The 27,174-nt window shown below is 39.4% G+C and overlaps 1 protein-coding gene across 16 annotated transcripts in view; it reads right to left on the bottom strand.

The window, feature by feature from the left end:
* Positions 1 to 339: 339 nt before the first annotated feature.
* The window catches only part of SEPTIN10 (septin 10), a 70,137-nt gene continuing 43,302 nt past the window's right edge, over positions 340 to 27,174 (bottom strand). For 10 of the 16 annotated variants that reach the window (XM_011724573.3, XM_071077130.1, XM_011724575.3 and 7 more), the window contains 7 exons: positions 24,736 to 24,897; positions 22,748 to 22,844; positions 21,366 to 21,534; positions 10,383 to 10,515; positions 3,401 to 3,588; positions 2,811 to 2,893; positions 340 to 1,685 (listed from right to left, as the gene is read on the bottom strand). In XM_011724573.3, the coding sequence (XP_011722875.1) occupies positions 1,480 to 1,685; positions 2,811 to 2,893; positions 3,401 to 3,588; positions 10,383 to 10,515; positions 21,366 to 21,534; positions 22,748 to 22,844; positions 24,736 to 24,897 (1,038 nt within the window). In that variant the 3' untranslated portion in view covers positions 340 to 1,479. Of the gene's footprint in view, positions 1,686 to 2,735; positions 2,894 to 3,400; positions 3,589 to 10,382; positions 10,516 to 20,809; positions 20,953 to 21,365; positions 21,535 to 22,747; positions 22,845 to 24,735; positions 24,898 to 27,174 lie in introns of those variants that run through there. The other 6 variants (XM_011724581.3, XM_011724583.3, XM_024789747.2 and 3 more) reach the window with 3 other exon arrangements.

Below are 27,174 nucleotides of genomic sequence, written 5' to 3'. Positions count from 1 at the left end.
CCAGGACTCCCTGCCTACCAGAACCCAGGTGTCACTGATCTTGCGAAGAAACTTCTGAGCTTGTTCTGTGACACATATAATTTACTGAATTTTTTAAGACTGAGAGATATCTGTGAATTTCAAACACAAAAATAAAATTTAAAGTGTCCAGATAAATTGTGTTATGCAAGGTTTTATTTACAACTTGGATGACTTTATGATTGCTCAGAATCTGACACAGACTAATAAGTTTTATTGTCTGAAAATACTCATAAAATACCTCATCTCCAAAATAATTCAAATGAGTAATTAAATGAATGTTTTGAAAATGACAGTTTTCAAAAAGGAAAATTAAACACATTTTAGTAAATATATGTTTTATTTGTCAAGAGTAAATGTCAGTTTTATTTAGAATACTCAAGTACAAAAAATGAAAATTTATATATCTATGACTGTTAAGAAATGTTAGAAATCATTAAAATGTTCTGAGAATACTAGTAAGGCACTGAATGCAAATACCACCTGAAATATGAATTATGTGCATTTTCATATCTTTAATATTCAGATGTTCCTAGTTATTTTCTCAAAATGTATTTTTAATAAAATGATTCAACCTTATTATTTTTCCCCTGGAAGACAGAGTTTAAACAAGCATGTAATGAAAAGTTTTCCTAATAAAAGCTGTGATACACTCATACTCAAAGGTACTTTATCATTAGGAAAAAAGAGTTTATATATTTGGATGTTTTAACTTTTAAAGATATTTTGTTCCACCACAGTAATACATCAGCCATAATAAGGCATAATAAAGCATGAAGTCATATTAAATAATTTGACATAAAAGCTTAAGATCGTATCACCAATTGGGTAACTGTATCAAAAATTTTTAAATTCTATAAAACTATTAAGAGGTTAGTTTCATCTCTATAATACATCCCAAAACATATTCCCCAAAATTTTTAGTATAAAAAAAGTTCACCTTGGAATATAAATGCAATCATATAGTCACGATATTAATGGGTTCTGTATTTTCAATGGCACTGACACTTTGCTCTTTGGTATAATGCACTGCAGTGACAATAGCTTGGTAGCAAGACAAAAGATTAAGATTCATCACAAAACAGCAACTTAAAAATTTCTAACAACAGTGAATATATATGAATATGTAGGTACAAGCTGAGTATCCCTTATCCAAAATGCTAGGGACCAGAAGTGTTTTGGATTTCAGATTCTGGAATATCTGCATATATACAATGGGACCTGACTAATTACATAATTCAGGTTTCACATCCACCTTATACATATAGCCTGAAAGTAATTTATATAACATTTTTAATAATTTTGTGCAAGAAACAAAATCCGTTTAAACTGAACCATCAGAAAGCAAAGGTGTCAGGTGGGGAATTTTCACTTGTGGGGTCAAGTCAGTGCTCAGAAAGATTCAGATTTTGAAGCTTCTGGATTTCAGATTTTTGAATTAGAGATGCTCAACTTGTAGAATCATTCACTCTGGCTTATGTATTGACCTTGTACTTGAAAGTACTTTTCCATAAATATCAGTAACTGTGGCCGTTCACCAAATATAGAAGTGATAAAACAAATAAAAACAGCAAAATCAAAGCACACTTCTAGTTTTTTTTTAATAAAGTTTGCTTGTGATGATGACCTTCTGTGCTCTGGAACTTCTGTTTTACAAAAAATTGGAGCTGGAAAGAAAAAGAACCTTTTGATTGGTACACTTTGAAAGAAAACATTCAAGAAGTAAAAATTAGCAAATATGCACCTAGTATATTATAGGATATCTGGCTATGGGACTTTGAAAAAGCAAAGAAAAAACCAAAAACACCAAACCATATTTTCTTGAAGATAAATTCTTCTAGAGAGCTCTCAAAAAATACGGGTTTGGCCCTGATTTTGCAAACAACAGCAGGGTTCTCAAGTGGAGCAGGGAAATAATTTTTACAAGGTAAATGTAAATTATCTTTCATATAGGCGAAAAAATGGGAAATCTAATTTTAGTAACACTGGGTTAAGATGAAAGGAAAAAAGGTATTAATAAAAGAGCTATAAGCTTTAAAATTCAAAGCAGGTTGAAAAGCAGTGATAAATTTATAGTTTATCTTTTGAAATTCAATGCTTGAATAAAATACAGCTTTTATACTACTTATTCTTTAAAAAGTAATTGCATGCCTACTATGTACCAGACAACTGCTCTAGGCTCTGGGGATGGCTATATCAATGAACAAGATAATGATCCATGCCCTTGCAGAGCTTACATTAAAAGATCATACATGCGAATTCCTTCTTCTTTTCCCAAAAAAAACTCTGTAAAATATATAAGCCAATAAAACCTGCCAAAGTCCTGTGGTTTACTTCTCCATGTTTAAAAAATTGAAAGCCACCAATGGGCCAAGGTTATGTTTTACTATTTTAAAGTTGAGTTGCAATATTCTGAAAATGGGTCTGACATAGATGCAGTGAGAGCATTAAACCAGATGTGTTGCTCTGTGGGGAACATGGGAGCATGCAATGCTGCTAGCACAGAGGCAGCTAGAGTAAACTGAGGCAGAGTCCACCAAATGAGCATTCTGAACAGAACAAGGCGTGATGAATTTCCTCAACAGCCAAATAGTTAAACCAACAGGGACATCTTTAGTGGGAGAAATAAACAAGGGACACAAAGTACAGAAGGAAATTATCAAAAAGGAAAAATAAACTTATTTTCTAAAACTTGGGTAACTGATTTTAACACATACCCCAAACCTACACGCCTTGTGATTATCATCCACATGCTACTCATGGCCGCCCCCTTGCACTGTGGCCCTCTCTACCTTTCTCTGCATCTTTACGTCCACCACTGTTTTCACAAGTTCTGACATCAACGCACAGGAGTTCGAATCCACAGCTTGGTTCCCTTATTAAAATAAAAATTCTCACAAAATCAGTATCAGTAGAATTTGTTCTAAAAAAATGAACCTAAGAATTAGTTTAATAAAATACTATCTATGTCTATAATTCCCCAACAAAGGGTACAGCTTCATTTAGACATGAAATTCAAAATAACTCATGGTAGGTCAGTAGCCATTAGCTGTGTACTAGGGTCACGACTGGGCTATGAAATAAGAGCAGCCATTTTTCCCCCAGCTAACTGATCCTTTCTACACTGTGATGTACTTTTATTTTGTTCATTCATTCATTTTGGCAAATACTGAACACATAACATGTGCCAGGTGCTGTTCCGGATGCTGGGGAAACCGCAGTGGACAAGAGGGACAAGGTCTCTCCTCTCCAAGAGCTGACATTTAGTTGGAGGAGGCAGACAAAGCGTAAGGAAGCAGAAGTAAGAAGCGCAAGGAAGATCCGACAGGGCAATGTGACAAGTGCGGGCAGGGCTGCCAAGGAGGGTGGCTGGGTCTCTTACTTCTTACGGTCCTTGTCCTTCCTCAGGTTGCTGCCTGTTGCCAGAAAGGACTGGCCGTGAAATATCTCGGAGGTAGCTTTCTTTTTAGAGAAAGCAATTATTTCTTCTTCCAAAAGTCTTCTCTTTTCTTCAAGTTTCATTCTCTCTTCTTGGTGAAGTCTCTTAAGGTGCTCAAATTTGGCCTGTAGCTGGAAACAAAAGTGCAATCCCCACTACTGACACAGCACGGCAGCAGAGGCACGCTCTCCAGCTCAGCAACACAAAGGCGGCCCCCATAGCACAACACAGAATAACCTACACAGTCAAAATCTTCCTGAAGTCTCAGAAGTTCACAGTTCAAGGAAAAGTTTACATATGGAATTCCCTTGGTAACTTTAATTTTAAATGAGTTCCCATGCAAAAAATGCTTAAACTAAATATAATAAAAATCACAGCTTTATGAACAAAACTGTTTTTAAAACACTGTGACCTTTTCCTAGAGTTTTTATTTTCTCAGTGTATATTTTCCCCACAAAACTTCTTAAAGTCTCTTAAGTCCATGCTCAATAAAAATAAGAGATGCAAAGTATAGAAAGAAATCACCAGAAAGGAAAAAAACAACAACACTATTTTCCAAGTAAAATATGTGCAGTAAACAGTTATTGAAAACTGTACTGGTAAACATCACTGGAAAGCAAGTGTCAACTGTCAACTATGTCAAGAATGTCAAAACTGTATTCTATTTTTCCAGTCTTTCAATGTCTTGAGATCTAGGCTTTAAAAAATCCTAAACTCAGAGAAAGTTTTACATATAAAAATATTCATCGTGTTAGAATTTACACTATCCAATAAAGATAAAGTCAAAGAATAAATGCTAAACACATCTGATGCAGCCACAGGAGAGCAGAATGTGCAGGACAGTTGAGCTGAGGGCAACTAAGAAGCAGCAGATACAGGAAAGCTCTCTGACCTCCCTTTAGGTGCCTAAAGGCAGGATATAGATGTACAAAGACAAAAGGTATCCAGCTCCCTTCCCCAACCAGGGAGAACAAAGGTTAACCAGCAAAGACAACTTCAGACCCTTTTGGGCCTAGAGACTGGTACCAGACAGCTCTACATTAATTAGCTTTACTGGCTAGCCTTCATCTGCCAGCTATGTGCCTTCCTCCAAATTGCTGCCCCTAGAGACTCCAAGTCCTTTTCCTTTGTCTTGTCATTTTTGTAAAAATTAACTGTTCTTTGTTGAAGATGCTATAGAAGGTAGAATGCAGTCACTTCTTTGAGAACTACTCATTGACTGTATCACCCATGTATATGTGAAATACATATGCTAATAAACTTGTTTTTCTTTTGTTAATCTGAGAATAAGGGGTCATTCCAATTAAGAACCTATAGGGGTTATTCTTCCCCTATACAACTGTTAAATGAGTTTCACAAAAGTTTATAACATTACCACAAGAGATTTCTCTTAAGTGAAAAAAGCAGAAGAAAAAATTATTTAAAGAATAAAATTCAGTAGTTTTGCATCTCCTTGGGGCTGAAAATCACTTGATAAACCATATAAAGGGAGCAATGTCACCTTGGATGTCAACTTAGGGGCAGGTCTGTCTTTTACTTTATATTTTTCCACAATTTAAGGAATGCCCTATATTTCTCAAAGCTATGAAGGGTATAAAACTCTGGAAACTTACAAATAAAAAGGAAGCTTTAAAACAACTGGGATATACCAAAAGAAAAATTCTATCTAATGTTTTTACCATGATGGCTGGCACTGAGTAAGCACTCAATAAATATTACCCATTGTTAATAACAAAAAATAGGAAACTTATCTTGCTCCAACTGCCACCCTGGGTAGTTCTTTCTGTGCCCTGTGCTCTGTTATAGGTGCAAAAGAGAAACCCTTAGCACACATGTGCTGGGCTAACTGTGGAGCAGCGTCTCCCTGAGGATTACTTAGGAGCTATGTCTTTTTTATTTTTATACCCCCAGCACAGCACACAACGCTGCTCATAAAAGAATTCTAAATGATGTAGAAGAACTAGTAATGAGAAGAAATACAGATGGAAGTTATGTGAAGTTCTGCATGCAAGTTCAAAGAGACAAGGTCCAAGGAAGAATGTAGGTGGTCCTGGTTTAATTGTGGCTTACCTCAAAAAAAAAAAAAAAATCTAGGGTCTTAAGCCAGCTCCATACGAATCAGCTGTGTGCTGTGCCCTCTAACAACACAAAGACAGTGTCTAGAATCTACATTTTAAAAGATAACCGTATTTTTGGTCCTCTGATCTGGTTAGGTAAATCTAACATTAACGTTTTAGTTCTGGGTAGAAACCTAGCATTCATGCAAACAAAGCAGGACTTGGTGTCTAGAAAAAGATGACATAGCTGGGCGTGGTGGCTCATGGAGGTTTACAGGCATGAGCCACCGCACCTGGCTATGTCATCTTTTTCTAAGACACCTAGTTGTCTAGAAAGGGGGAGACCTTTGGGAGGCCAAGGCGGGTGGATTGCCTGAGCTCAAGAGGTCAAGACCAGGTTGGGCAACACGGTGAAACCCTGTTTCTACTAATACAAAAAATTAACCAGGTGTGGTGGTGTGCGCCTGTACTCCCAGCTACTCGGAAGGCTGAGATAGGAGAAATGCTTGAACCCGGGAGGCTGAGGTTGCAGTGAGCCAAGATGGTGCCATTATACTCCAGCCTGGGCAACAGAGTGAGGCTCCATCTCAAAACAAAAAAAAGATGACATATAACATTTGAGGAAATATTTCACTGAAAATCAGAGACTGAGGGAAGAAACCAGAGAGCTAAACTCTGGTCTAATAAAAGTGTTATGTTCCAAATACAGAACAGGTTGTCCTGTGAGCCAGTGAGCACCTGACAGGAGAAGTATTCCAAGGGAAACAAGGTTAAAACAGATAATCGAATAAGGCCCTTCTAACCTAAGATGCTTTTATTCCAGAGGATGTCTTTTCAGAGAAGCATCAGTTCCTTAGTATTTGTTTATTTAAATGGTTCCTGCTTTTAAAAAAGTTACATGCTAGGTACGTGTGTGTGTTTAAAGGGCACGCTACCCAGATGTCATTCAAATCGGTGGCACAAACAGAGAGTGACAGTTTTCTGCACACGTGTGCACCGGTGATGTGGGAGAGGAGCAGCAGTGGGACAAAGTCTGGAAAGGAAGCAGCAAGGGCAGGTTTCTATCACGTGACTAGAGATAGCTCTCGGGTTACTCAAATGGAGGTTGCGTACCTCATGTGCATACTAAAATATCTTGAAAGGTCACAGAGCCCTTCATACATCATTCATGAGGTTGACTAAAAATTTCTAGGAAAACTATAAAGAGGGAAACATTAAACAAGATGGTGGGGAGGTGTGAATGTGACTATTATTCACACTGTGTGGCATTTCCAGCTCTGGCTATCAACAACTATTTCATATGCATGAAGCATGCATACATGGTTCCATTATTCACTATGACAGGCAGTTAATTCAAACACATTTTCAAATTCTCAAAAAATTAAAAACAAGGGATCTTTTGTGCTACCAAGAGTCACCAATTCTCTTAAGATTAAGTCATCAATATGGTACGACAGCCTCCCCTTTTCCATGGGGGATACGTTCCAAGACTCCAGGAGGATGCCTGAAACCACAGGTAGTACCATACCCTATGTTTTTTCCTATATATAGACACCTACGGTAAAGTTAAGGCACAGTGTAAGAGACTAACAATAACAATTAATAATACAATAGAACAATTATAACAATATATGTAATAAAAGTTATGAGAATGTGGTCTCTTTCTCTCTCTCTCTCAAAATATCTTATAGTAATATTTTCAGACCGTGGTTGACCACGGGTAACTGAAACCTGAGAAAGCCAAACTGAGGATAAAGGGGGACTACTGTACAATGCTATACCTTTTGTAAACACTACTTTTAAGGATACTACACATTCTGTCACTCAAAGATCCTTTTAAAAGTACCTTTTTTCTTTGGGAGGCCGAGGTGGGCGGACCATGTGAGGTCAGGAGTTCGAGACCAGCCTGACCAACATGGAGAAACCCCGTCTCTACTAAAAATACAAAATTAGCCGGGCATGGCGGCGCATGCCTATAGTCCCAGCTACTCGGGAGGCTGAGGCAGGAGGATCGCCTGAACACAAGAGGCAGAGGTTGCGGTGGGCCGAGATTGCGCCACTGCAAAAAAAAAAGTAACTTCTTTTTTTTTGAGACAGAGTCTCACTCTGTTGCCCAGGCTGGAGAGCAGTGGCATAATCTCGGCTCACCGTAACCTCTGCCTCTTGTGTTCAGGCGATTCTCCTGCCTCAGCCTCCCGAGTAGCTGGGACTATAGGCATGCGCCGCCATGCCCGGCTAATTTTTGTATTTTTAGTAGAGATGGGGTTTCACCATATTGGCCAGGCTGGTCTTGAACTCCTGATCTCAAGTGATCCACCCGCCTTGGCCTCCCAAAGTGCTAGGATTACAGGCATGAGCCACCACGCCCGGCCCCATTTTTAGAAATTAGAAATAAATACTAGGGAAAATATTTCACTCTGCTGAGCTAGCAGATGACTTCCATCTAAATTCTGTGTGGTCCCTTCTGCCCTGCCTGCCTAGAAGTTAGAGCCTTAGAGCCCAGTCTTTGTGTTCACTTAAAAATTCCCTCGACCAGGGTTCTCGGCTGCCCTCTGTGCAAACCCCTTCTTCACACCCTGTATTATAAGTCTCCTGTTCTCTTCATGTTCATGGTTGTAATGTAGCTGCATTTTTAAATTGCAAATTACTGAGCATACTTTTTGGAAATATGAGGGGCATAAATGTTAAATGAAAAAATTATCCCAAGATATAGACTGACATATCAAATTGGGTAGTAATAATAACTTAATGATGGTCATGTAACCTGAGGGATAAATATAAATGGTACTTTTTCTTAAAGTGGGGAGGGTATATAAGAAATCGATGTGTCACACACACATGTCTCATGAGTTCTTCTAGAATGTTGTCAATAAAGGAATAGGGAAGACAGAACGTCAACGATATTTGGAGACATCATTTGTTCTGTGCATCTCCCCACTCTACTCATCTAATGTTCACACCCTATTATCTAAGCATACATCATTTTACTAACCTACATATAAAAATCTAGATTTATACAAAAGATAAGGGATATTTGTTTCACAACAATATTGGCAAGGACATATTTAAGTAACAGTCCTTTATTATAGAATTAAATAATGTTCTGAGTGGTATCTTTTTATTAGTGAATTGGTAAAACTAAGAGTCATGCTATATAAGAAACTCTTGAATAAAAGAAACTAAACAAACATAATACCCATGTACAATATGTAATCTGTGATTGCATCCTGGTTCAAAAACAAAAACAGAAAAGTCACCAAATAAAAAGGAACGATTTTGAAAGCCAATCTTGGGACAACTGGGGAAATCTGAATAAGGACTGAAGATTGGGTGAGAGTATGGTATTCCTATTTTCCTAGGTAAGGGGAAGGACATAGGTATCCTATACTTTCACTTTTCTGGTGTTTGAACTTTTTCCAAATACAACATCAAAATTTGAATTATAAATAAATTAGTAAACTATTACTTTTACAAAACCATTTCCTGCACAGTTCACTTACGCAGCAAGTACTATAAGTGTATTTGAAATAATAAACTAGCACAACTGGATTACAGATTAACTCTTCAAGAAATCATGTATTTTCAAGAAAATAGCTTTACTCAAAACCTAAACTGCTGCTTGAGAACTAGAAGCAAACAAAACTATGGAAGTTCACTGGTGATTTTTTTTGGTGCCAGGACTACCCCAAGGTCATCTAGACCAGGGGTCCCCAGTCCCCAGGCCACGGACCAGTACTGGTCCATGGCCTGTTAGGAACCACTGCACAGTATGGGGTGAGTGGCGGGCAAACAAGCAGTATTGCCTGAACTCTGCCTCCTGTTAGATCTGTGGTGGCATTCGATTCCCACAGGAGAGCAAACCCTATTGCAAACTGCGCATGTGAGGGATGTAGGTTGTGCGCTCTGTATGAGAATCTAATGCCTGAGGATGTGAGGTGGAACAGTTTCGTCCTGAAACCATCGCCCCTGGTCCGTGGAAAAATTGTCTTTAGGAAACTGGTCCCTGGTGCCAAAAAGGTTGGGGACCACTGATCTAGACCACCTAACTACACCCTGACAGACTGAGAGACTGGGTTCAAATGGGAAGTAAAGCTACTTCACAGCCTTTACAAATCCCCATTTCAGGGCAAACAACCACCCCAGCAACACTCAAAAAAGGCTTTATTAAGCCATAGTAAAAATGTTTATGGCTCATGGTTAAGACACTTCTCAGTAACCTAGTCCATTACGAGCCCTTGGTAAACCATTTCAAATGGAAAAATATTTGCTCGAAAGGCCAAAATTCTCTTTGGTCTCAGTTAAAGGAGTGAGATGACAAAGGGAAGGTCATCGTTTGGAAAGCATCACAGTAAGACGCATACACTGTGTTGCCACTGTGGCTGTGAGGCCCACCACCTTCAGGAGTTGCCCTGTGGCAAATGTGGCTTACCCTGCCAGGCACAAGAAAACATCCAGTGGTGTTTCTTCCTTTAGCCTTGGCACTAACAAAGACAAACCACCACTGAGACTGGTTAAATGAGGCACCTAAAAATTGTATACTGTGGATTCAAGGCATGGTGGATTTCATGAAAGAAAAATGTTTGCACCCAAGAGGGTAGCTGCTGCAGCTTCCAGTTCATTATAAGAATTTCAACGATTAGTCACTCCATAAATGCACTACTTTAAAAAAAAAAAAAGAAGGCCAAAGTTTTCATTTAATTTCAGGCTATGATTTTAAGTCAATATTCAAATACTATGTGTTGGAAAAACTACTCTTTAAAGAACAAGTAGCCTACAAAAGCATCTCAAGCAAATTCTTGGAATAAATTCTCCAAATTAATAGGACATCTAAAAAATAAATGCAAACCACATCAAACCAGCATACTTGCCTCTCTCTCAGCTTCTTTCAATATGGCTTCTTTCTCCTTTACTCGTTGCACAAACATCTGCTTCATTTCTTCTTCCTTCCTCTGACGTTCACCATGGAACTCATGTCTTTTGGCTTCATAGGTCTCTTGAAGACTAAAAAGTTATTTGTGTTACTCTCCTGTTAAAAAGTGATATAGGCCGGGTATGGTGGCTCACGCCTGTAATCCTAATACTCTGGGACGCCAAGGCAGGTGGATCACCTAATGTCAGGAGTTCAAGACCAGCCTGGCCAACATGGTGAAACCCTGTCTCTACAAAAATACAAAAATTTGCTGGGCATGATGGCAGGTGCCTGTAATCCCAGCTACTTGGGAGGCTGAGGTGAAAGAATTGCTTGAACCCAGGAGGCAGAGACTGCAGTGAGCCGAGATCACGCCATTGCACTCCAGCCTGGGTGACAGAGCAAGACTCTGTCTCAAAAATAAAAAAAGTTATATAATTGGCCGTGCCTGGGGACTCATGCCTGTAATCCTAGCCACTTTGGGAGGCTGAGGTGGGAGGATCACCTGAGGTAAGGAGTTCAAGACCAGCCTGGCCAATATCGTGAAACCCTGTCTCTATTAAAAATACAAAAAATTAGTCAGGCATGGTGGTGTGCACCTGTAGTCCCAGCTACATGGGAGGCTGAGGCAGGAGAATTACTTGAGCCCAGGAGGTGGAGGCTGCAGTGAGCCAAGATCCCGCCACTGCATTCCAGCCTGGGCAACAGAGCGAGACTCTGTCTCCAAAAAAAAAAAAAAAAAAAAAAAGTGATATAATAAACTTTAAAAAATACAAGTGCTCACCTAATGACATTAACAGGTTCTTGAAAACTATAACTTTAAGTGAAGCAACATATAATTAAACCAATTTTTACTGTAGGGTAATTGATAGAAATAAGAATTAAGTTCCTATGGCATATTTCTGGTCACAAAAACACTATCAAACTTGTAAGTAAAAACTCAAAACCTTCCTAATATTAAACATAGAAATAAATGTTAGCTATATACACATTTAAGAAAAATTAAAAACAAGTAGGACAATTAATTACCCAATTTTTGGTGCATCAGTGAGTGATGGCAGTCATCGTAGTGGAGGCAAAATCAGGGAATAAGTGTTTGCAAAGGGAAAACTGTAAAGATCATCTCCTACCACAATGTAATTCAAAAACAAATAACAAATACGGCAGGCTCACTGAGTTCTTTCACACCACATTGCTTACTGTCCTACATTTGTGTACTGTATACTTAATAAATTTTTATGTTACAATAATACGTATTCATTCATTCATTCTCCAACCTGCTTACTCCAGTTCAGGGTCATGGATGGCTGGAGCCTATCCTGGAAGCTAAGTGGAAATCAGCCCTGGACAGCACGCCATTCCATTGCAGGGCACACTCACACCACCCACACCCAACTCAGACTGGGACAATTTAGACATGCCATGAACTTAACGCTGACAGCTTTGGGATGAAGAACCCAGAGAAAACCTGTAGATACAGGGAGAATGTGCCAACTCTACACAGACAGTGGCCATCACCAGGAATCAATTTTTTTTCTTATCAATGTTATAACAAAATGACATTGAACAAAACATTGTTATTCAAGAACCTGCCATACATCCCATGTTCGGCCTCATATATGTAACAGGTACCAATATCTTTTTACACATGGTAACCCAAAACATGAGATTTCCTATAGCATGAAATATGAAGTCACCTGTGTTAGTGCTGATATGGAGTACTAGAGTCCTGAAGTCTCTGCTTAAGCAACTCCTTTACAAGAAATACCCTCGTTTCAGCCTAAACACATCCCTCTTTCAATCTCACTATGAGTAGAACTGGAATCACTATGTGTAGAAACTTGGAAATCCTGAGTCAACTTTCACTCTTCCCTTACCCTATCTCCCTATCTTATCACCAAGGTCCATTAGTTCAGCTTCTGAAGCTAAGCCTCTTAATATAACCTTCTTTCCATTTCTACGGATTATCTGATTACAGCCAAACCTGATCTTTGTGATTTTCTGCCTTCACTACTGCAACAATCTCCTAATTCATCTCTGAGCTTCTAGTTCCTCTTTCACTTTGTTCTTGTCACTCTCTAGATTTTCCACCAAAAGCACAGATCTCATTATCTTTTCTCACCACATTAAAGTTATGTTATCTATAGAATAAGGTCCCACCTCCTTTAAATTGCACTCAAGAAACTTTGTATCTGGCCTAATTTTACCTTTCCAGATTGATTTCTCACCAAACAATTCTGACACCCTCAGGTTTCAGTCACACCAATGAACAGCCACACCAGTTCACTGTTCCTAGAATGTACCTGACATTTCAGGCTTCAATTTGTGGCCACTGTCCACTTTCTACCCCCATGCTGCCCTGCTAATCCTCTGCCCCTCAAGGGCAAATTCACATACAACTTCCTCTGTAAAGTCTTCCCCATTCTCCCCTGTTGCAGGCTGAAAGAATGAGGGTCATGATCAACTCAGTATACCACCGGAGGCTTTATAAGTAAAGAGCAAACTGTTCTCACAAATGCAGACTGTTAGCAAACTGACAAACTGCGTCTGCCGTCCAGAAGAAATGCTGAGGGCAGTCACAACCCAGGCACAAGTGTTTCTTGTGACCATCTACAGGGCACATCTGAAGCCTGTTAGCAATAATATGAACCTGTGATCAATTAGGCAGCTGACAAATCATTACCTCTTCCTCCCTGTTCTTTCTACCCAATAAATATGAAGGGCTGAAGAAGATTGGGGTGGCTGCCTTTGCCCACTAGAAGCAGGGTGCTCTCTTCTTCCCCTGGCCCCTTCCTTTAAAACAGTTTAAGTTTTCATTTCTGCATTTGTCCTCCTTCGTTCAGTCCTGTAGTGACTGCCACACTCACCAGTTAGAATTAACTGTTCCTTCTAAGCACTGCCATGGCATTTATATCCTGCCCACCTCTCCCTTCTCATAGGTCACAAGCCTTGAGAACAGAAAATGAATCCTTATTCATCTCTGACTGACTATCCAGCAGAACTCTCTAGACATTTCAGTTTCTTTATCAATGTTCATTCCATGACAAATTTCTGGGAGAGGGGAGGCAGACTGAACCAGCATAACCAGCAAAGAAAGGACTATCCTGGAACTCTACTGGTAGCTGCCCTTTCCTATGTGTAGCATTTTGGAAGTATAATAAACCTTCCCATATGTCAAAAATGCTGAGCCCTTCCATTTGGGCTTGCTATCAGAATATCCCAAAGGTTTGACAGAGAACACAAATTCACTTTCCAGCTGCGTTAGTGAGAAATTTCTATTGCTTATAAAAATAAATCAATTTCAAAATATGATGAATTAAGAAATCTTATTAATCTTAAGTTTTATAACTGGAGACATCAAGCTCTTAAGTATAGAATTCTGTAAGTTCAAAGAAACACAGAGTAAGAAATACTACACAACAGCTACCATGGCTGAGAGGTGAGTGTGAGGCATGCACAGGAGGGGTTCCAAGAAGAAACAGATCCTAAACACTTGCAGAAACATGTTCTTTAAAAGAAGAGATTACAAATGCGCAAAATACCCTAGACATCATATGTCTCACACCCCAAGGAGGCATTTTACTTAGTACCAGGCTTTTTGCTTGTTTGTTTTGATCTTTTTTTTAAAGAAGCCCCTATATTTATCAGCTACTTTCATCATCTTTAGAAACTTCACTACATTTCACTAGTCCAACATGACTGATAGTCTTTATAGACAAGCTTGATGTAAAAATATCTTGAATTCATAACAAACATAAGATTTTTTAAAACAATGGCTTCATTAATCTATACAAGCACTTGAGTTGTTCACAAGGAAAATACACCTACCCGGTGAAGAGAAGAGATCTAACATGTGCCGAGTATCTGCTACTGGCAGGATACTCTTCTGGACTCCTTTATGTTGACTATTTAATTCCCACAGCAACCCTGAAGAACAAGCCCTCACATTCCAAATAAGAAAGCTAAAGCACAGAGAGTAATCAGCCCAAAGAAACACAACTGAAAAGTAAAAGGCTGGGATTTGGAGCAGATTAGACTTGTTCCAGAGTGCATATTCCCAACGGCCACAAATCGGATCGCCCCAGTGGGATGTCTCAGCGGAAGAAAGTGGCGGGCGGCTTCTGCACATTTTGCATCTTACTGTGCTGCTCTCCAACTTCTGACAACGTAAATTTACAAGGCCAATTTCAAGTAAAGAAACTTGTACTATTTTTCAAAAGGTGGTAACGAAAGATCTAGAAGAGAATGGTCTATAAAGTTAGTATTCTAAAACTAATGCAATCATTGTTTCTTATAGATTTATTAAATAAAAATAAAAACATTTTCTTGCTATACTATTCCCTTTTCTAGCATAAAAGTAGCTTGCTGTCATAATTTTTTTCTTTTCTTTTTTTTTTTTTTTTGAGATGGGCTCTCACTCTGTCATCCAGGCTGGAGAGCAGCGGTGCAATTATAGGTCACTGTAGCCTCTACCTCCTGGGCTCAGGCAATCATCCTGCCTCTATCACGCAAGTAGCTGGGGCTGTATAAGCATGCCACCACAGCTGGTTAATTTCTGTATTCTTTGTAGAGATGGAGTTTTGTCATGTTACCTAGGCTGGTCTCAAACTCCAAAGATTAAGTGATGCACCTGTCTGGCCTCCCAAAGTGTTGGGATTATAGGCGTAAACCACTGTGTCTGGCCTGTCATGAATATTTAATGCCAACATACTACTATTGTTGCAAATCTCACTGATTTAAAGTTGAAAACCAAAGAGAAAGAAAGAAAAAATCTCAGATGCTCATCAAGAAAAGTCCTTTCCTTCAATTGGGACATGTTTGTGTTTCAAGTACAGTTCCAATAAGCCTAGTGAACTTTTTCCAAGTCTACTATGGACTACTTGAAGAACTATTTAGTTCTTGAGAGTTCCAAAGACATTAAGTTTTACTAAAATTACATCAAACACTTAAGCAACTCTAAACTACTACACATAAATCTTCCTTTCAAAGCTATAGGTCCCACAGTACTTCAATGACAGTGTTTTGTGCTAAAAAGTTAAAGGTGATTAACTGTGGGAAAGAGATTAGTTAGGTTAATCTTTATTAAACTTGGGGATTTAAAGAGTTTTATAAAGGCATGTTTCCAATGGTTGAAATAATTAATATAAAATGTTAAGATCAGTAAATTAAACTATAAGACTATAATGCTATTTACGTGGGGCTCGTGACAAGCCTACAATTGGTGCTGGCAGATTAGGATACCCACTATGACTCAGCATACCCATTCAATAAAACGTAAGTGGAAAAACAAACGGAAGTTCTGGCAACAAAGAGGGCCAGGAAGTACAGTGACATAAAGGTCACCCAACAGGTTCGCATCACTTGTCTTTATTGCTAGATAGATGTAATACTGGGGGACAGATTTTACATGCCAACCAAATTACAACAACTACCAAATTAAATGGGAAAAGACTCCCCAGAAAACAGATATAAATTCTCTTTTATTTTATTTTTTTTGAGATACAGTCTCACTCTGCTGCCCAGGCTGGAGTGCAGTGGTGTGATCTCAGCTCACCGCAGCCTCCACCTCCCAGGTTCAAGCAATTCTCCTGCCTCAGCATCCCACATAGCTGGGATTACAGGTGTCCGCCACCACACCCAGCTAATTTTTGTATTTTTAGTACAGACAGGGTTTCACCATGTTGGCCAGGCTGGTCTTGAACTCCTGACCTCAGGTGATCCACCTGCCTCGGCCTCCCAAAGTACTGAGATTACAGGCATAAGCTACCGCGCCTGGCCAGATATAACTTCTTGAAACTATAAAAAATAAAAGTCTCCTAATACATCAGACTAAAATGAGCTATAAAAGCCTTATCAAATCATTTAATCACATACGACAAAGCACCAGAAGAGACATTTTGCCTCAACTTTACCCAAGTGATCCAGAAATACCGTAGAAAGGCCTACTCTCTCAGAAGAAAATACTGAGCCACTGCTCCCACTAGCTCTGTAGCCTGACCTAAACTTACTGAGTTTCTTCCAGCCGCTGCTCCCACCCAGTCCATAGCCTGACCTAAGCTGAAGAACCTCCCTTTCTAATTTCCCCTTCTTTGTGTGATCAGTGAGCAGATGCTTCCCAACCTGAAGAAATGCTCAGTAAATGGATGTGATGGGCAATCTATGATTCCTGACTGCCTATCATTGAGCCCTTTCCTCTTGGTACCATTATCCTCATTACCTTTTCGGGGGTTACCTGTCCCCCATGGGATACAGTCTTGTGGGACAATTAATCAGGTTCATACTCACTCCTAAACAAGAGATGGGAACATGAACTACATTGGGCCTACTGGACTTTCTTTCCCTGGATACGAATTGTGAGCAGTGAACAAAAAAGGCTGGCAATGGTTTCAGTTCATTCATTCCACTCCCAGAGCTAGAACGAAAATGGTTTCTTCGTGTTGTAGGCCTTCCCTTCAAATCTGCAAGTCCAGACCTATGGAGCCTTCCAACCACTGCCGTTTTTCTTTTTTTGTTTTTTTGAGACGGAATCTTGCTGTTACCCAGGCTGGAGTGCAGTGGCATGATCTCGGCTCACTGCAAGTTCCACCTTCTGGGTTCACGCCATTCTCCTGCCTCAGCCTCCCGAGTAGCTGGGACTACATGTGCCCACCACCATGCCGGCTAATTTTTTGTATTTTTAGTAGAGATGGGGTTTCACCATGTTAGCCAGGATGGTCTCGATCTCCCGACCTTGTGATCTGCCTGCCTCAGCCTCCCAAAGTGCTGAGATTATAGGCGTGAGCCACTGCGCCCGGCCCCAACCACTGCCTTTTTAAACTGAACACAAAGTGGTCTTCATTATTCTCCAAGAATTGTCAAGGAAGTACCTCTGTACTTGTGCGGCATAAACTTGGCCCTCAACTTTGACACAGCAGCACACTCTCTCTTTCTTGATCCCCTCTGTCAAGCTTCAAGACGTGACACTGCTGGTTTTCCTCCTCCTCCCTTCTCATGCTCTCCTATCTGCTCCTCCAGCTGACAAATACTAAAGTGACTCAAGGCTGTTTCCGAGTCAACTTTCTTTCTAGATGTACTTCTCTCTACAGGCAGTCTTATCCCTGGTCACACTCAGAATTAATCATTGAAATGCCCATGGCTCTTAAGCGTATTTCTTTGGCCCAGCCCTTCTCTGACCTCCAGAAAGATACCCCAAAGTGTTTACTTGTAATTGTCACTTTGCTGTTTCAGAGGAAACTCAAAGTCAACAGGTCCAAAACTGTGACCTCCATTGTGCCTACCACTGCTGCCTCACACACACAAAAAAGCTAGTCCTCCTTCAGTCATACCTATCTAGATGAATGCAGTAACCATCCACCTAACCATGAAACCACAAATTCAGGAGACTAGGAGTCTCCTTCTAGCCTCCTGCTTTCTCAGTTTATTGTATCCAAACAACCACTAAGTTCTTCCAATTTTACCTTCTAGTCATCTCTCAAATATGTCCAGCTCTTTATTGTCATTGATCTCACTTTGGTCAAAGAAATGCTCTCCTAACTGGCCTCTCCTAAGCATCTCTGCACACCCCTTCAATACCTCCTTCACATTAGAGCAAAGAATAATTTTTAAAATGCAAATACTATTCCTAAAATAACGTTGCCTTCCCCTTAGGACAAAGATCAAAATCCTCCCCAGGGCCTCCACAGCTGCTGCCTGCCTGTTCTCTTCTCTCATCTCATGCGAGCCCAGGCCTGCCTCATCTGTCCTGCTGTACTGCGGTGCACTGATCTTCTTCCAGAGTCTTACAGATGCCATTCTCTCTCCATCTTCAGCCCTTTGTCTATGTCTTGCTCTGTTTTCCCCAAGCTATTACAGCTCAAAATAGTCACTGCCTCAAGAAAGTCTTCCCGAATTTTCCAGCTTAAATTTGGGACCCCCCCACCCACACCACCCATTTTACACTGTCTACCTCTCCTTTAGTGCTTATATCACAGCTACAATGTACCGTGCAATTAGGTGTTTAATTTTTGAACTCCCCTACGAGAACGTAAACTCCATGAGAAATAATAGTAATCTCTAGCATTTAGCACAACCTTTTAAAAAACACTTAAGATTTTACCCAGTATTATTCACTGTTGACTCCCAAATTACTATGGCAGCCCTAACTTCTCCCTAGCTCCAGATTCATGTTTGTAATAACCTACTCAAACTCTTCAACTGAATATTTAACAAGCAGCTTAAATGTAACATTTCTAAAACCTCTGAGTTACCAATTACACCCCTAAACTCTCCGATTTCCATCCTGCTCAGGTCAATAAAGATCACTACCAGTCACCCCACTTTCTAGGTCAAAATGGTGACTGAGTTATCCTTGATTCCTCTCTTTCCTTCAAATCCCATATCCAAAAATAATTTATCAGTGGGTCCTCCTCTCTTTCCATCCAAAAATAATTTATCAGTGGGTCCTCCTCTCTTTCCTTCAAATCCCATATCCAAAAATAATTTATCAGTGGGTCCTACAGACTTTAACTTCAAATTACATATCCTCAGCCAGGTGTGGTGGCTCACGTCTGTAATCCCATCACTTCAGGAACCCAAGGCAGGCAGATCACCTGAGGCCACGAATTCAAGACCAGCCTGGCCAACATGGTGAAACTCTGTCTCTTCTAAAAACACAAAAATTAGCCGGGGGTGGTGGTGCATGCCTGTAGTCCCAGCTACTCAGGAGGCTGAGGCATGAGAATCGCTTGAACCTGGGAGGCAGAGGTTGCAGTGAGCCAAGATCACGCCACTGAACTCCAGCCTGGGCAACACAGCGAGACTCCATCTCAAAAAAAATAATAATAATAAAATTAAATTTAAAAAAATTACATGTCCTAAGCATACTTCTCACCCCTCTGTCACTACCACTCTCTTTCATGCCTCCATCTTCTCATGGCAACCTCCTAACTTGGTCTCCCCACTTCTGCCTGCCTCCCCCCAACTCTCTTCTTCACATAGGGGTCCTCCTCCCACCCCACAATACAGACTCTACACAGACAGGGTCTCTTGTTTGATCCCACAGTGCACATATACCCAATGACTAGCATTTGGCTGAGCAGACAGCAGACAAACTAATTATTTGCTGAATGACTAAGAATTCTGACTGCAGATTTCTAGGCTTCATCCCTGGAAATTCTGACCCTGAATTTCTTAATCATCCACAGGTGACTGATGATAACTCCACCAGACACCCAGGCCCATCTCCTCACAGAGGACTTCAAAGCTGTCCCTGCATGCTCTTACTCAGGACCCCTTCCACCTCAGTGCACAGAGGCCTCTGAAGTGACCCTGACACTTGGAAGAAATGAGAAGAGAGCCTCCTCTGAGAAACACTAGGGAAGCTAACTCAAGATGATTAATCTTTAGTGAAGACAGTATCATGAGAAAATTGTCAGTTTACCAGAATGGCCCACAACCAGAAGCATCCTATGCCTGAATTTGGTGAGGGTGGGTTAAGTACATACAATGCTTTTTTTTTTTTCTTTGAGATGGAGTCTTGCTCTGTCGCCCAGGTTGGAGTGCAGTGGCACGATCTCAGTTCACTGTAAACTCTGCCTCCCAGGTTCAAGAGATTCTCCCACCTCAGCCTCCTGAGTAGCTGGTTTTACAGGAGTGCACCACCACACCCAGCTAATTTGTGTAATTTTAGTAGAGACAGGGTTTCACCATGTTGGCCAGGCTGGTCTCGAACTCCTGACCTCAAGTGGTCTGCCTGCCTTGGCCTCCCAAAGTGCTAGGATTACAGGCATAAATCACCACGCCTGGCCGTAAGTATACACAATTCTTAATTCACTGTGCTACCAGAAGCGAAAACATTAATTAACTCCATAGACTGAAGAAATTTAAAATTTTAACTTCATCTAAGATTAAGTCTTCCAAAAGCTTATATGCAACAGCAGCACTGATTTGAGGCACTCCTCCCTCTTTCTTTTGTGTTTACTCTGGTGCAGGTGCTAAGAACCAGGGAAATAACAAATGCAAACAATGCAATGGAAAAGGAATCCTCAGTCTCATAAGAGAGTTTAAAATAGCATTTGTCCCAAGGATCTCATGCTTTCCTCCATGCAAACACTGTTCTGGAATGCTACATCAAATCGATTTGATTCCGTACACTAAGGATTCGAGTTTCATAAAGTCTGGGATACAGCACCATATGAAATTACCAAGGAAGTTTCTACAACTTTTAATGCTTTATATTACTGAGCAAGGAGGTGTTCAGATTCTAAAATTCTTATAACTACGCTGTAATATGGCAAGAAACAATCTAATCTCCGACTCCCTACAAGCACTCTCATTCTTCCTCTATAATATGTTTTGCTAAGCTTCACTCATTCCAAAACTTTTACAGAAGAAAAACCAACAGAAAATGTTTTACTTTATTTTAAATGATTCCTGAGGACTGGTATGGAGGCTCACATTTGTAATCCCAAAGCTTTGGGAGGCTGAGGTAGGAGGATCACTTGAGGCCAGGAGTTTGAGACCAGCCTGGGCAGCATAGTAAGACCCTGTCTCTACAAAAAATAAACAAATAAAAATAAGAAAATGATTTGTGTTCCAACTTACCTTTATGAAAACAGTTAAATATATCATCTGTCTCAGATAAATACAAAAATAAATCAAATAATGAGGGTATTTTCCTTCAGTTACTCATGTCAGCATGAACTGAAACAGGGGGCCTCTGTCATACATTCTTCATCATGTTTAACTCTTTCTGAGTCAGACAAGGACTTAAAAAGCTAGACTCTTCAAAAGCAAGAAGGAGTCAAGTGATTCAAGAAGCACAATAATTAGTCATTACCAAATGATTCTATATCGTGGTTTTGGGAGATTCTAAACAACACATGCCCCATCACCCTGGATATATAAAAATATGCAATCCTCTCTAACTTCCTCTTTGGTTGGCTTCCCAAGAACCCAACCCTACCTGACCGGCTTGTTTTCTGGGCCCACATCTGTAAAGCCCATTTCCTCCAGTTTGCAGCGCCTGTAAAGCTCATAGTGCCTGGTATGGGTCTGCTCTCGCAGGTCCTCCATGTTTGTACAAATGAGCATTTCCCGCAGCTTTACAAAGTCACAGTGGTTTTCATTTTCCACTAGCCAAAAAAAAAAAAAAAAAGAAAAGAGCAACACTGGATTTTAATTCCTGGCACACAATTAAGTGTTTGCTGAATGTGAAATAACAAATAGCAAAATGATCAGTTTGTTTAATTGCTACGATTATTTTATACAGGTAACTAAGGAAGAAACTCTTGCAGTGTAAACACTGTATCATAGGCAAGGTGAATTAACAGACCAGGAGATTTACTTTAAATTTAGTAGCCAATGGACCACCAGGAAATAGCAAAAAAGACACAACTTATTGTTAACCAACTGTTCTAGTTATTTCACACGAATATTTTGTTAGCAGTTTACAAACTATCCTGAAGACATTTCACATAATGTTTAAAAAGAGTATATAATATTAGTTCACTAAAACTTCAAAGTAGTAAATTCTACAAACTCAAGAATACTATCCATCCATGCTATAATTATCAAATTCATTTTATACAACACATTTATGATCCTGTGTTAGACACTATTCAAAATTAGTGAACACACTTACATGATCCTTCTTCTATGTTTACGGTGACTAGAGGACTACAAATAAATATGTGTTATTGTGACCAACACTCTTTGGTATAATTATTACTTTTATATTTTTTACAAAATTAAAAATGTTACATTTTCTCAATATTTTTCACTAATTATAAAATTTATCAATTAAGAAAAAAAAATCAGCATTTGGAAATCTATACTAGTAAGGGTAATCTATTCACCATTAATTAGCACTATAAGTAAATGAACCATACAGTACTACTTACTTACTCATTATAATGTCAGATAAATAATCTAAATGTCAAGTGGATTTAACTTTTTAAGTTGGCTGACTGGTTTATTCTGGAAATAGCTGGCAATACTTTGATCAGTAAAAATAAATAAATTTATAAGATGGTTGACCGTCCTCATAGTTAAGAGGTAATTAGTGATGTTTTATGTCTGAACACTAGTTTCTACATTCACATTTGGGTCAGAGTGCCCCACTGTTGTTTCCCACCTACTGACAGGGTACCGCGGGGAGGTAATGTGTGTGTGGCATAATGAGAAGGGGGAGGCTCTACATGGCCTCCAGACTTTGGCTAAAATAGTACACAGCCAACTCCTCTGACAACCAATCACATCCAAACTAAGCATCACCCCAAAGAAGGCATGAAAGGCAGCTTTGAGATTACTAGATACATATTTCTAGTCATCCTTTGTCTCATTTACCTTGTACAACACCCCAAGGGTACTGGCGAGCTTTGACCATCTTGTTTCCAACTTTCACCTCATCCATACTTCCCACAACAGCAAATGGCAACTGTCCCTGAAAAAGAATATCAAACACATCTCATACCAGTGTGATAACTGACTAGATAAAAGACATTTTATGTAAGAGAGAAGAGAATAATTTATTAAATAAACCTATTAAAATCAAATGGTCAGCTATGCCTCAGATTTTAAAACCTGCCAGTGAATATGTGCTAACTGTTCTACAAGAGTCATCTTTGAGCCCCATAAAGAAAAGTATTTACATGCAAGGCATTATGCTATTGGGAATACACACAAACAAAAAAAATCTTATTTATTTTTATTTTTATTTTTTTGAGACAGTCTTGCTCTGTCGCCCAAGCTGAAGTGCAGTGACATGATCTCAGCTCACTGCAGCCTCCACCTCCTGGGTTTCAGTGATTCTCCTTCCTCAGCCTCCCGAGTAGCTGGGATTACAGTTGCTCACCACGACACCCAGCTAATTTTTGTATTTTTAGTAGAGACGGGGTTTCACCATGTTGGCCAGGCTTGTCTCAAACTCCTGACCTCAGGTGATCCACCTGTCTTGGGATTATAGGTGTCAGCCACCACACCTGGCCGAAAAACAATTTTCCCCTAAAAGACAAAGATAATGTTGAGGAAATTACACATACACACACCCACAGTATACATATTGTGTATGTAACTATACAATAGTGTATTCCTATTCTGTGTGTACAGTGTGTGTGTATAGATATGATACTAATATAAAATAGTATACAAAGTCCCAAATTAATGTCAATATAGTAAATGTCCTAGAAATTGAGAGGAGTGAGAGATCACTGGGAGCAGGAAGATACAAGCTAAGCCAGATCAAGAAGAACAAGATTTAGATGGATGAGCAAAGTGGCAAGAAATGGCTTAGAAAAGGAAAAGATTCTGAACAAAACGTAATAGCTAGGTTCAGGGGCAGGGAGCAGACTGGTCTGTCTGAAGTTGAGGATTAATACAGGGGGAAAGTCTAATGTAAAAAGTATTAATTACTATGTTTAATATTTTTAAATTGACATAGTTTCTTAATGGTGGCTTTCTGAATATTCTAGGTGAGCACAAGAAATAAAATTAGATGTAAAGACAATTTAACATACAGGAATTAAGATCACCTCATTTACATTAGTTTTTTTATAGACTTAGTTTAGGTACATTAATATAAAAGTGGTATGAAAAATCAGAAAAGGAAAACAGAAGAAATGGAATGAACAATTATTCAAAGTCACCGGTAGGCGCTTAACAAAGGTGACATCATTCATCCCTCACAACCACCCTTAAGATGGGCAGTATTAACCTAACTTTGTAGATATGTTAAGTCTCAGGGAGGTTAGTAACTCCAATGAACATATGGCCAAGCCTGTCGGATTTCAAAACCCATGATCCTACAAAATATAACCAGGTGTTTTAAAAATGTGTTAGCTTCAAGAAAGTAAAATAAAGAACTTAGTAACCTTCCATTGTATTAAACTAAAAGTTACGTGAATGTAACTTGGCACTATAAGAGAGAAGGAGTGTAAATACTAGCTTTAAGAGGCCTCCTTAAAGATTTTAAGATTCTACAGCATGCAAAGAGAGGCTGTAAAGTCTTCTCATGTTTATAAAGACAGGGTAGGAAGGTGTCATCTTTCTAAGGCAATTACATACGGTTCCACAAAAGGTATATCCCAGTCTCACAAATGTATCACTTTATTTTGGTGAAAGCAGGGTGAAAGAAAAATATGCTTAAAAATAAATTCTCCTTATACTTTTTCCAATTTAAAAAATAAAACAATTTCTCATACTGGACTTTTTGAAAATTCACCTTGTTTGAAGTCTTTTTGGAAGACACAAGTGAAAGTATATTAGTAGCAATATTACTCACAAATTAGTTTTATTTTCACATGGAAAACAGAATTAACATTCAATCAGGAGCTCACATTCATCGCAGCATTGACCTTAGCGATAGTGTCATCATCCGTTGGGAACTGGTATATCTGGACGCCATTGCTGACCAATTCACTCATGAGCTTGATCTTAAACTTCTGTAATTCAGTTTTAGAAACCGTATCTGCTTTGGCAATCACTGGTATAATGTTTACCTATTAAGAATAAAGAAAAACAAAACCTTATTGAGGATTTTTTTTTAATCCTGCAGCTGTTTTTTCACTCAAAACCGTTCATTCTTTTCCCTAAACCTAGACTGGAGGGCTGGCAAACTACGGTCCATCTCACTGTTGATTTTTATACATAAAGATTTAGAGGAACACTGCCATATCCATTTACTTGTGTACTGTCTACAGTTGCATTCACACTACAACAGCAGAGATGAGTTACTGCTGCCAGAAACCACAGGGCCCGTGAAGCCCGGTGTATTCACAGCCTGGCCCTCTGCAGAAAAGGTATGCCAACCCGGACCTAGATGGCCACTCTCCTGTATATATACACCCCTTACACGCTCATTCCTACAGATGCTGGCCACACAATCTTTTTTTTTTTTTTTTTTTTGAGATGGAGTCTCGCTCTAATCCAGGCTGGTGTGCAGTGATGCAATCTCAACTCACTGCAACCACTGCGTTCCGGGTTCAAGCGATGCTCTTCCCTCAACCTCCCAAGTAGCTGGGATTACAGGCACCTCAATCAATGCTTTCAGAAAGCAGAACTCTTGTAAGATTAATCTTTCATTTGAGGTTAGGTTTAGAAATCTCACATTTTCTTTTCTCTCAAAATCTTGCAATTTCATCAAACACTTAAAAAGTAAAATGTGATAAAAGGTAAACTGAACTGGCTCCTTAATTCACTAAGAATTTTTATTTTTTAGTAATCTAAGCACTAAGTAACCAGGGTGATTGATCCCTCAGCAAAACTAAAAGACAGGTGAAGCTTCTCTTTCTGCCTCTTGTTTCAGGACTGACTCCAAGCCTACCTATGCCCCATTGTCACAGACTTACTTAGACAGCAGAGGAAGGAAACCGTACGTACTAATACCAATTAAAAGTGTTCATGATGCAAAGGAATAACTTTCTCAATATTATTTAAAGTCCTATCACTGACAGAGGGGAAGAGATATGGGGCTGTGAAGACCGAATAACTTGTAAATTTAGTTCTATAAGATTAATATCCCCACAAAAGACTGATAGCTCCACAAATTTGTGACTGGTGGTTCTTAAGTTTTTTAGTTTGGTTTTCATCAAAAACCTCAGGCTAATCAGTCATATGTATCAAGAGAGTAAAACCACAATGTAATTTTCAGATTAAAAGTAAAAAATTGGCTGGGCATGGTGGCTCACGCCTGTAATTCCAGCACTTTGGGAGACTGAGGCAGGTGGATCACCTGAGGTCGGGAGGTCGAGACCAGCCTGACCAACATGGAGAAACCCCAGCTCTACTAAAAATACAAAAAAATTAGGTGGGCATGGTGGTGCATGCCTGTAATCCCAGCTACTTGGTAGGCTGCAGCAGGAGAATCGCTTGAACCCAGGAGGCAGAGGCTGCAGTGAGCCGAGATCACGTCATTGCATTCCACACTTCAGCCTGGGCAACAAGAGTGAAGAAAATGTGGCACATATACACCATGGAATACTATGCAACCATAAAAAAGGATGAGTTCATATCCTTTGTAGGGACACAGATGCAGCTGGAAACCATCATTCTCAGCAAACTATCACAAGAACGGAAAACCAAACATCGCATGTTCTCATTTATGGGTGGGAATCGATCAATGAGAACACTTGGACACAGGAAGGGGAACATCACACACTGGGGCCTGTTGTGGGGTGGGGGAGCGGGGAGGGATAGCATTAGGAGATATACCTAATGCAAACGACGAGTTAATGGGTGCAGCACACCAACATGGCACATGTATACATATGTAACAAACCTGCACATTGTGTACATGTACCCTAGAACTTAAAGTATAATAAAAAATAAATTAAAAAGAGGAAAAAATTATAATTCCTATTCTATTCTTAATTTTTTCTCTTCTCAAATTTCATATTGATGCCAAGTATATATCTGAATGTATCAGTCTTCCATATGCTCCAAAGGAGAGAAATTTTTTCTATCTATGAAATTAATGGCAGAAAACTTTCTAGCAATCCTAAGTAAACAACTTTCCTGTTAAATTAGTCAAAGTACATAAACATTTTGATGCCAGGTCCTTAGTTTCAATATTATATACTTAGGTATTCAACGAATTATGCCAAGTTAATAACTTAGAATTGCTTGCACAATAAACTGCAGTAGACTGAATACTAAACATCAATGTTTACATGACTATTAGAGGGAGGGAAAGTAACAGATATTGCCAAAGAGGGTCACTTGCCACCAATGGCATAAGAGAAGATAACTTTCCACATCAAGCAGTTGAGTGTTCTGAT

Source organism: Macaca nemestrina, chromosome 13, assembly GCF_043159975.1.
Source record: "Macaca nemestrina isolate mMacNem1 chromosome 13, mMacNem.hap1, whole genome shotgun sequence".
Taxonomy (NCBI): Eukaryota; Metazoa; Chordata; class Mammalia; order Primates; family Cercopithecidae; genus Macaca; species Macaca nemestrina.
Note: the sequence above shows the minus strand (reverse complement) of the source record. Positions and strands in the feature narration are given on the sequence as shown.